Below are 11,460 nucleotides of genomic sequence, written 5' to 3'. Positions count from 1 at the left end.
TTTCTTGCCCCGCCCACAAAATACACACACACACACCTTAATCAATTAAGGACCAGGATTGCCCTTCCTCCTACCAATACTTCTTCAAAATAAAATAAAGTATTCAACAATGCACCTTTGTCTCTTGAAAATGTTTTAAACTTATTTATCACAATATACTCTGTTAAACCATTTGAACCTTTATGACGGAATACTCTTTTTTTTCAGTTTTACCCAAGAATAACACATTTGAACTATTAATTATTTATAATCTATTTTTACAGATAGGGATTTATTAACAGGGTTACAATATACAGAGTGAAAGGAATGACGAAATATATTCTGGTGTTAGCTCACTGAGTTGGATTACTGAGACCTGACTGCATCAGTGGACTCATGTTTTCATAGATCATTTTGTACATTAGTGTACACAACCCCAATAAAATGGGGAAAAACAGCAGGCGGTCTGAGCTTCTACCATTCAGATGTGAAATATTTAAATGTTGTACAGCTTCGTCTGAAACAGCGAATCACAGCCCTGGAACACAACATCACCACTGTAGCCACCGGCAGCGGCTTCCTGTCAGACGCTGACGGCGCTGAGAGCGTTTCTGGCTGTGACAGTGTGCGAAGTGAAATCAACATTTGGCTCTGAAAAATAGCTATATTCCATTTTATTTTCCAACCAATATTATGAGTAGGTTTTTTTTTCACGAGGTTGTTTTTCTTTTAGATTTTTTGGAAATTTCTTTATGTTTGTTTGTATTTTAATGTGTCCGAACTTTGACCTTTCATGAGTGTTTTCTTTGTCTTTTTGTTTGGTTTTTGTACATAAAATTGATAACATACAACATCACACCAAATAAACTACAAATACCTTGGCTGAATGAGACATTTTCTCTTGATTTCTATGTGAAAAGACTCTTGTCTAAACAGATGCTGTAAATTTTCAATCCACTATGTGGCACTCCTTCAATCGGGGGAGTGATCACTATTCCCTCATTACTAGTTTCAGAGGAAGAGTTCAGAAGGAGAGTTTGTACTTATATAAGTACAACCCCCCCCCCCCCCCCCCCCCCCCCCTGCCAAGTTTCAAACTGCTCCTTTAAGCACATTTACTGTCACATGTTTAGTTCTGTAAATAAATAAATAATCTGTCGCCTCTGTCAAAGATGTGTGTGTGTGTGTGTTAATATGTATCACACCCTTATAATGTGGTAACTCTATAACTGCTGTCATGTTGGTAAATGACTCAGGACCAAAGTCCAACACCACACGACTACAAGATTTCAGGAAGTGACTTCAGGAAACGGTGACACTTTGTTTTAAAAAGGTAAAACCTTCAGTTTGGTCCTTTGTGGTTTCCTCAGCGCCCACTTGCTGTCACTTTTTTCCTCTCCCTCTTTTCTACATGTTTCTCTTGCATCCAGTTTAATTTCCTTTCACAGAGAAGTGCTTTTACTCCTCTTTTGTTCTTTGCTCGTGTCTGTCCCTATCTGATGTAATATGAGGTGAGAAAGGGTGATTTCCATGCTGTTTTTTTTCTTCTTTATTCTGGATTTTTGAGTGTGGACTTCTTTGTTCGTGTTCAATATGTGCATGTGCACAGGTGCAGCGTTGTGGATTACCCATGCATGTGAATATTTTGCACATTAAAATGATTGTTTCCGTTTGTGCTGCATTTCAGAGATGGCCATCCACTTTGTGTCGCTCTGCATGATGCTGGTAGCTCATGTGACACCAGTGTTTGCAGAACAGGTAAGAGCCCATTTATTTCTAGTTTCAGGTCGCTGTTCATTCATCTGCACAACTCACATATCACCTCAGATTAACCATGTTAAACAGATGACTGAAGAAACGAAACTTCCTCAAGCTTTTATTATCTGAACGATGTCCTATCTACTCTGTAATGACAAATGTGTATCTAAACTCCAGCCTGGCATCATTGAGAGCGTCCTACAGTCCATCTACAAGCGTCCCTGGCTCATGGGCGTTTATGTCTTCGTTGTTGGACTTCCTATCATTCTCTTCATAAGCTTCATGTGGCCTGACAAGGTACATTATGCTAACTGACGGCAAAGTGTTGAGACACCCCTAATTTTTTATATGTACTGTGAGGAAAACATGACGTAGGTGCAGTGATTTGTTGAAAAATGCAAAAATAAATGGAAATACAGTATATAAGGAAAAAAGCAGAGTTTGTACAATTCTAATGAGCTTTAACGTCAGTTTTTGGTCTGAGCTCCTTTATTCTTCAACACAGTCTGAACCCTCTTAGAAAAGCTTCCTGTCATTTCTTTAAGTAGTTCTCCAGGCTTCTTGAAGGACATCCCAAAGCTCTTCTTTGGATGTTGGCTGCCTTTTGTTCTGTATAAGACCATAAGATCTGTTGCCACTGATTTTCAGTCCACTTCTCGTGTCATTTGGCATAGCTCAGCCTTTTCTCCCTGTTTCCCTTCCTCAATAATGGCTTCTTGACAGCCACCCTTCCATGGAGACCATTTCTGATGAGGCTTCAGCAAACAGTAGATGGATCCGCTGAAGGTCCAGATGCATCTCTCAGGTCCTGTGTCAGGTCTTTGCTGGATTTTTTTCTATTTCTTAAGGAATCTTTTCGATAGTACTCATCTGCTGTAGATAACTTTTTAAACTGACTACCTCTTCTTTTGTCCTTCACTTATCCAGTTTCTTCAAATCTTTTAACACATTGCACACTATGCTGAGACATACCAAGTTTTCAGCTTCTAGCTCTTCGGAATCAGCTTGTTGATGAAAAAAATACTATTTAACGTCTGTCAAACTGTGTCATCTGTGACATATTTCATAAATACAAGTAAAGAAATGGGAACAAATGATGCATCTTTGTGACAACAAAGTGTTGAAAGATACAGGCTCTGTGCTAGTTGTTGTTATGTATAGACACAACTCTGATTCATCACTTGAGTTAGGTGCCTTTTTTAATGCTTGAATGAATCAGAGGCCAGTGTTAGGTGGCTGAAAAAAAATAAAATAAAACAGACATTCCTCTGAAAATGGTCAGGTGCAAGGTTTTAAATGAGTTAAAAAGCAGCCAGCGTTCAAGGAAAACCTTTGCAAATTCTTCAGAAAACTACTGCTCAAGACCACTTTAAAGGATTAGAAGAAAATCTGTCTGTTTGGAAGCAAAACATAAAGAAATGAGGGGTGACCCAAGACTTTTGCATCGTACTGTGTGTGAGTATGGCTTTGTGTTCCGGACAAGTAGGACAGGCAGCCATGATGAAATGTAACCATGTGGCATGTTTGCCTGTAGAGGTTTGGGCCACCTAATCAACCGTACTACTACAAGAAGTCTGATGATGATCAAGCAGATGATCCAGAAAGCTCACCGCTGAGGGAATCAGCAGCAGTCAGAGGTAACGTCTTATTCTCAGATTAATATTTGTAATTGTGCAGCACAGCAGCGGTTGTTGTAATAGTCCATAACTGTAATTGTGCAGACAATTAAAACAGATTTCTGTATGTGTGTGTGTGTGTGTGTGTGTGTGTAGGATCAAAAATCAGAGAAGACACCTCAGCAGAGGACGCGCCATCAGTTCACAAGAGGATGGTGTGCAAACACTGATAATATACAGAGTGAAAGGAATGACGAAATATATTCTGGTGTTAGCTCACTGAGTTGGATTACTGAGACCTGACTGCATCAGTGGACTCAGGTTTTCATAGATCATTTTGTACATTAGTGCACACAACCCCAATAAAATGGGGAAAAACAGCAGGCGGTCTGAGCTTCTACCATTCAGATGTGAAATATTTAAATGTTGTAGTTATCCCCGGGATAGAAGATCAGAGTGTAAACGATTTAAACTGCTTTTTTTATCGTCTCGGTTTGTTTTTTGTCTATGATTCAGACTACCTCAGCTGTTGGATCTTTGCACTCCAGTCATTTACCGCTAATAAAATCCATTTGACACAAAAAAATGATGTTGGTTTGTTCATAGTTCAGGATGTCACTGTGACCCCCACATGCACACATCATACTGTGCCCCACGTAATCTGAGTCTGTTTGAACCCTGTTTAGAGCGGTTGTGATTCATCTGCATTTGATTCTGGTGTCACTTAAACAGAAAAAGGAAAAGATTATGCCAGTTTTACCTTTATTAAAAAAACGAAAGATATGTGGAATGTTCCATCCAATGGGGCGGAGGAAGAGCAGTCGCCCACCAATCGGAAGGTCAGTGGTTCGACTCTGGCTTCCCCGGGCTACATGTCGAAGCGTCCTTGGGCAAGACACTGAACCCCACGTTGCTCCCCCAGTGTATCATTGGGGGTATGAATGTGTGTGAATGCTTAGAAAGCACGTAGTTATATCCTAAGACGTGCTGTATGAATGTGTGTGAGTGGGGTGAATGCGGCATGTAGTGAAGCGCTTTGAGTGGTCAGCTAGACTAGAAAAGCGCTACACAAGTACAAGTCCATTTACCATGACTGAATGCACTTTGACAAACGATCTGCTCGGAGAACATAAACTTTTCTCAATGACAGACTGTCTCACACAAGTTTTAGTCTTGCACACATTATTTCAATATAAATATTTGAAATTTCAGATGCTCTTTGAACAAAGTCATATGGGAATAGTTTTTGTGGGTGGTGAGAATGTGTGTCATATTATTCATGAGTTCAGCTACAGTTTTCCTATAGCTGCTCACAAAAAAATACTGTTCTGTGCTGCCAATTTTAAAAACCAATTGATAAACAGATTAAATACTGACATACTGTCAGATGCCACAGTGGGACGCTGAGAAGGAAAGCAGATTCCAAAGTGAAATGAGATTCTTTTATGTTATAAAGGCAAAAATGTCTCTAAATCTCTGACTTTGGGAGACTTTTTACTCTCAATAAATAGCTTTAAGTTATTTGACATGCAGCTAAATTAGGATAGTTACTCAATAGCAATGATTCAAAGTCTTGTCAGTCAGTTCATGCAGACTAAATAGTAAACAAGATCATTTTAATCAGGAAATGACTAATAAAAACAAGCAGAAAACAAAGAAAACTTAACATTGGCTACATCTGGGAGTATTTTCAAGGTTCTCATTTATCAAAACCACAAGAGACTCACCTGGAAATTCCTCCAGAAGAGGGGAAATAAACTCATAGTAGAAAAAGAATCCAAAAACAAACTCCTTAAACTCTGACTGCAGGACGTAAAGTTTTACTAGAAAAGCGCTATACAAGTACAAGTCCATTTACCATTCCATATGTAGTCAGAGCAGACTGGGCTTTTGAGGGGGCGGCCAGCCTCCCTAACATCTGTTTTCATATGCCTACTTTAAACTGTTTCACAAAACACCTGTTAGGATGCTTTCTAACCTTTCTCCAAAGACAAGCTCTCCATTCTTCTGGCTGAAATGAGTACGTTTCTCCTACTGTTCTCCCTTCTGCAAAAGGTGACCTTCTGTGGCATTTAGCCACACGCAGCATTTATTTGAAATGGCACAATGCTGCTAATCAACAAAAACAACCACTTGAGTCTTTTAATGACACTGACAAAGAGTGGATAGACAAGAGGACATGCAGAACTAGGAAATGCTAAAATGAGAGCAGTTTGAGAACAGAGTAGTAGTGAGAGAAAGAGAGAAAAAGCAGAAGGACAGATAGCACTGAGCTATTCAGCTACGCCCTTCAAGCACTGCATCCCTTGATCAAAATAATATGTTTGTTCACCTGACAACTATTCAAATGCTGAAGTAAAGCTTCACTATTTCATGTTGTTACCAAGATCAGCAGACGTTTTCCTGGAAGTGTGACCGGTTTTGGCAGGTATGCATGCGTTCTGAACACTCCCTGAACATTTGCTGTGTTTTATGGCTGTGGAGAATCAGGCATTTCATCAGGTATTCTTTCTCTGTTGCTCTGGCTTTGTTTTGTCCCAGACGTGAAGAAGATACTGTGTACCCACGCTTCTGGGGAAAAAAAATCAGAGAGAGAAAAATAAAATCCGAAAAGAGCAAGTCTACATCTTTCTTGACTTCTTGCCTTTTAGGGTGGTAATATCCAAACAAGGAGACGATGAGAGGCCCTATCATGCCATTGATCACAGGACTGATATTCATCACAGCTTGCACCCGGTTTCTGTATGTAAGTATATGGCTCCGACAAGCTACTTTGCAATCGATTTTCCAGGCAGGCTCATGGTCTTACTTACATTTTGGTGTATTTTTCTTTTAACCTGTTCAAATGTGATTTTATATTTTTAAGTCTTTGAGTATTTTAATTTTCCATGTCCTTATGCACAGCTTTTATGTTCTAGCACGCTATTGCATTTAGTTTCTAGAACGATGTAGCTGACAGGTATAGCTGTAGAGTTTTGTCAGGTTGGAGGTTTAGTTTCAACATAATGTGACATTTTTCACACTATTAAATGTCCATTGCACAGTTAGTATTGAAATAAACACTCTTTTCCAGCAACACCAGGAATGTGTGTTTCCCTACACCGAAGACCAAGTTCTGTTAAGACATACCTAAAAAAGGAGACAGAAGTTTTTATATGCTTTTCTGCTCTGTTGCCAAGAATTTGGTTGAAAATGATCATTCTCACACCCATGAACCTAATCATCATCATGTAGTTGGGCATCATTAGAATTTTGTATTGTAATACGGTTAACATTTACATTTTTTTACTGCTGTCTTACTTGTCCGACGGAACAAAACCCAACTGACACATACAGTAATGTGGTGAAAAAAACATTTATCATTCAATTCTAAGGTTAAATCTGTCTAAACATGAAAATCACATGTAACTTTCATCTACTATACGGTGCGATGCTAAGTTGTCATTTGATATGCTTAAAGTAGTGTACAGTTGGTTCACTACATCAGGCAAAATAGACCAACATGCAGCACTATCTCAAGCCAGCAGCTATGGGGCTAATGAAGCATGCTAACGCTAATGTCCACAGCATGTTATTGGGATTTTCTTGCCCACAGAGAATTCCTGTGCACAGAAACATCTCACACATCGCAACAGTGCAGCTGTATGTATCAGAAAAATGTTTCATATGTTAGTCGTTTAGTCTAAACAACACATGTCAAAACATGGCAGCAACTGGTGGGTGGCGATGTGGGCAGGATCAGATGGGCACATTAACAGATCCCCTCTCAGTGAATGAGGAAGAGGAGGTAGAATTGAAGGCATTAGCTGTTTTTATTTCTTGGAAAATATTTTTTTTTATTTTCCAAGGAAATTAGACCAAGTATACCTGACTCTACCCACTGCCAACTAAAATATTGTGTAACATCTATAATGTTCACATGTAAAGTTTAGTTTTTTTGTGACATAAGGATAACGTTATTCAAGAACCTGTTCTTCTTGTGGATAGCGGCTATGGAAGCTATTAAATTTTTTTTTACATTTACTGATTTAATCTTTTGTTAGTTAAGCTTAGTAAAGTTTGTTTCCTCATCTGGAAACAGTGGGCTCGTCTGAGCAGCAGCTACTTGCTGAAGCGGACTTAGTTAGATTCTTAGCTATGCCACTAGGTGCCACTCTGCATCTTTTGATGGCACTTAAAAAAAAAGTTAGTTCAACCAAAGCCGAACGTTTAAGATGCTTGTAAATACATTAGTCTGTCCAAAATTTTACAAAACCAAGCTTCACCAAACCAGACTTCCACAACCAGATAATGCAGTTGTAGCTAGAGTTACCCCTGCATGTATACGCTCAACTGGACTCAAATTGGCCTCGGCGCTTTGTACATGCTCATCAAGTTGCATCTTTTTGTAAAAAAGTGAAATAGAGGTGTATACTAAGACAGCCGAATTCCCTCAAAAGCTTTTCAAGTTCACATATTTTTCTGTCTCTTTTCTCATACGACTGAATGTGTCAGAAATTGTAACTGAAAATCAGCACTTTAAGATCTAGAGTCACTTTATGACTGCTCAAAGCACTCAGAGGCGATACTCTCACTCTACTCTGTTCATCAAACACCCAGTAAAGAAAAAATAATAAACATGTTAGCCTAAATATGGAAAGAGAATGCCGATTAAACAATTTGACATCTCAGTGATCTTGCACAGAGGTGTGTTTATTTTTTTGTTTACAGGATGTTTCACTTCTGGCATATTTTCAGAAAGGGACTAAATGAGTAAAGATTATCACAAACAACTAAACGTGTGTGTGCATATGTGTGTGCATATGTGTGTGTAGGCGTCAGACAGTTGCGATGAGGAGGCAGCTCGTCTGCGGAAACAGGAGAGCCATCTGAGGGGCCAACTTCAGAAACAAGAGCTCCTCCTACGCAGATTACAGCTGTTGAACCAACCTGGCAGCATGAACAAAGCTGAAGTCGACCAGATCCAGGACACGCAGCACACAGGTCAGGACCACAGGCCTCAGGACTGGTAGAAAACATTTGAAAACCAAACTTAATTTATCTTACTATGTGTCTACTTGTTCCACAAACAGAAAGCAAATCCATACAGACTTTGTTTATTTGGTCTATAACCTGTTTCCCGTGTGTGTCAGACTGCTCAAACCTTTTCAGTTCAGGCTCCAAATCCAGTGGTCTGTACAAAATCAAACCCAGTGGCAGCCCCTCTCCGGTCAAAGTCTACTGTGATATGACTGATGGCGGCGGTTGGACTGTCATACAGAGACGCTTCAATGGAACAGAGACATTTAACAGGTGTGTCCTAAACACACGATAAGTGTAAAAGAATTCAGTCATCATCAAGCATTTTTGAATTTCCCCCTCTGGGGGATGAATAAAGCATTTTTCAATTTTATTCTATCAACAACAATGTCTATCTATCTATCTATCTATCTATCTATCTATCTATCTATCTATCTATCTATCTATCTATCTATCTATCTATCTATCTATCTATCTATCTATCTATCTATCTATCTATCTATCTATCTATCTATCTATCTATCTATCTATCTATCTATCTATCTATCTATCTATCTATCTATCTATCTATCTATCTATCTATCTATCTATCTATCTATCTATCAGGTCATGGGCAGAGTATAAGGATGGTTTTGGAGAAGTGAATGCAGAATTTTGGCTTGGAAACGACAACTTGCATTATATCACGGCACAAGGTCATCATCGCTATTTTTCATCTAATTTAATCTACAGCTTTACTAATTGATATTCTGATATTATGAAGTGGGACATGTGTAGCAGAGAAAGAACCAGACATTTATTTCAGATCAAATAGGAGACCAAGAAACCAAAAAAATCTAGATGTTCTTTGTGTGAAAAAAAACATCTGCATTTGATTACAGGTTGCTGTGCTGCCCCCAGGTGGCGGAAAAAAAGATCATTACTGCTTAACAGAACTGGTGTTGCATGTTGGGGTGTTGACATAGACCGAATCTTTTTTTGTTGTTAATCTTTCTGTTGCAGGGAATTATTCCCTCAGGATCTACTTGGAAGATTTTGATGGTAACCAGCGCTACGCAGAGTACAAGAACTTCAAAGTAACGGATGAAAAGGTGATAATGCCAAGAAAAAATGTCAAATTCAAAGAAAGGCTTAGATATAACAGTAGACTGGGGTAGATTTTTTAGGGGTAAAAATATTCCGATTTCACAATGAAGGATCGTGAAAAACCTTGCGTGTGTTTTTGTGATTTACATAAAAATCTAAATTAAAATAATATAATAATAATAAAAACAACTCAGAATTCAGATGGTAAGTTACAGCCTGGTGCTGCAAATTAGATACACTTTATTATATGAGTGAGTGTGGACACCGCTATAAAAGCAGAAGTTTTGATGATTTGCTGGTCTCAAGCATTCAGGTGTGTGTTATCACAATAAATGTTAAAGTTTATGACAGAGCAGTTAGAGTTAAACTAAACAAGCAAGGCTGCCAAGAGAAAGCCTCTTCTCTTTAAAAAGAACATGGCAGCACAGCTCAGGTTTGCAAAGTTGCATCTGAACAAAACGCAAGACTTCTGGAACAATGTCCTTTGGACAGACCAGACCAAAGTGGAGATGTTTGGCCACAGTGCCCAGCGCCATTTTTAATGAAAACCAAACGCAGCATATTAGCACAAACACCTCATACCAAGTGGAGGAATGAGGATTTGGACCTGGACACCTTGCAGTCATTGAGTCCACCATGAACTCCTCTGTATACCAAAGTATTCTAGAGTCACATGTGAGGCCATCTGTCTGACAGCTAAAGCTTGGCTGAAACTGGGTCATCAACAGGACAATGATCCCAAACACAGCAGCAGATCTACAATAGACTATCTGAAAAAGAAAAGAATCAAGGTGTTGCAATGACCCAGTCAAAGTCCAGACCTAATTCTGGCTGAAATGATGGGTGGGACCTTAAGAGAGCTGTGCATCAACAAATGTCTGCAAGCCTCAATGAAGGGAGGCAGAGTTGTTCAGAAAAGCCAAAAATTTCTCCACAACAATATGAAAGGCTGATAGCATCATACAGAAAATGATTGCTTCCAAGAAATCACTGCTAATTTTGGTCCTACAAGCTACTGAATCTTAGGGTGAAATTAGTTTTTCGAACACTACTTCTGCATTTGGGCTTAATTTTGTTAAATAGATAATGACACAGTGTAATTTGTCATGCATTCTTCGTCCGATACTTCATTAACCTCATTTTAGGACTTAATAAGGACCAGATGATTTTGGTCATGTCTTCATATGTAAAACCTCAGAATTTGAGGGCGGTCTACTTTTTTTTTCCCTGCATGACTCTAAGTGTAAAAACTACATGCTGTGCGTGACGAAGAGCTGCATGGCGGGTCTGCTGGCCTCCTTGAACTTCATTTATAGCTTAAACTTGTAAGATTATACCTGCTGCTCTTGTTGCAATTCTCTGCAGGATCACTACAGACTTACCTTTGGGGCCTACGTAGGTACAGCTGGAGACGCTTTGTCTGGAGGCCATCAAGTTGGTGTATCGGAGTGGGCCAGTCATCAGGGCATGAGATTCAGCACCTATGACCAGGATAACGACAACTATAAAGGAAACTGTGCCCAAGAAGACAAAGGAGGCTGGTGGTTCAACAAGTATGGGTTTCACCATCAGAAAGATAGATGCAAATATATAAATACAGCAATAAACAACTAAAGATTGCTTCCTGTAAACTCTCTAGGTGTCATGCGGCCCATCTCAATGGCATGTACTATCCCAGTGGGCACTACAGCGCTTCAACAGACGATGGTGTGGTTTGGTACACGTGGAAAGGGTGGTGGTATTCACTGAAGACCAGCATCATGAAACTGAGACCTACTGAATTTAAAATGGATCCCATTGACGACCCCAATGCTATTCCTCGCAGTCCACCTTCCTAGATCAAACCCTCTTTGATTTGGACATAAAACAACTCGACATCTGGGTGATTCTTTGTCTAATATATGCAAAAACACCCACAAACAGAGCTCAAAAACTGTAATCCTCTTAAATTCCACTATGACTTGTTTGCTCGCTGTGCACTAATCAGCCCCAGTGACATACT

At 39.3% G+C, this 11,460-nt stretch overlaps 1 protein-coding gene across 1 annotated transcript; it reads left to right on the top strand.

Moving 5' to 3' along the window:
- Positions 1-6,030: 6,030 nt before the first annotated feature.
- fgl1 (fibrinogen-like 1) lies at positions 6,031-11,296 on the top strand. Its single transcript, XM_072396494.1, has 7 exons — positions 6,031-6,099; positions 8,168-8,336; positions 8,486-8,645; positions 8,979-9,067; positions 9,375-9,463; positions 10,824-11,011; positions 11,098-11,296. Exons 1-7 carry the CDS (start codon positions 6,031-6,033, stop codon positions 11,294-11,296), a joined length of 963 nt encoding a protein of 320 aa, XP_072252595.1.
- The last annotated feature ends 164 nt before the right edge of the window (positions 11,297-11,460 follow it).

This window comes from Leuresthes tenuis, unplaced genomic scaffold (assembly GCF_036924035.1).
Source record: "Leuresthes tenuis unplaced genomic scaffold, fLeuTen1.0.hap1 SCAF_11, whole genome shotgun sequence".
In the NCBI taxonomy this organism is placed as follows: domain Eukaryota; kingdom Metazoa; phylum Chordata; class Actinopteri; order Atheriniformes; family Atherinopsidae; genus Leuresthes; species Leuresthes tenuis.
Note: the sequence above shows the minus strand (reverse complement) of the source record. Positions and strands in the feature narration are given on the sequence as shown.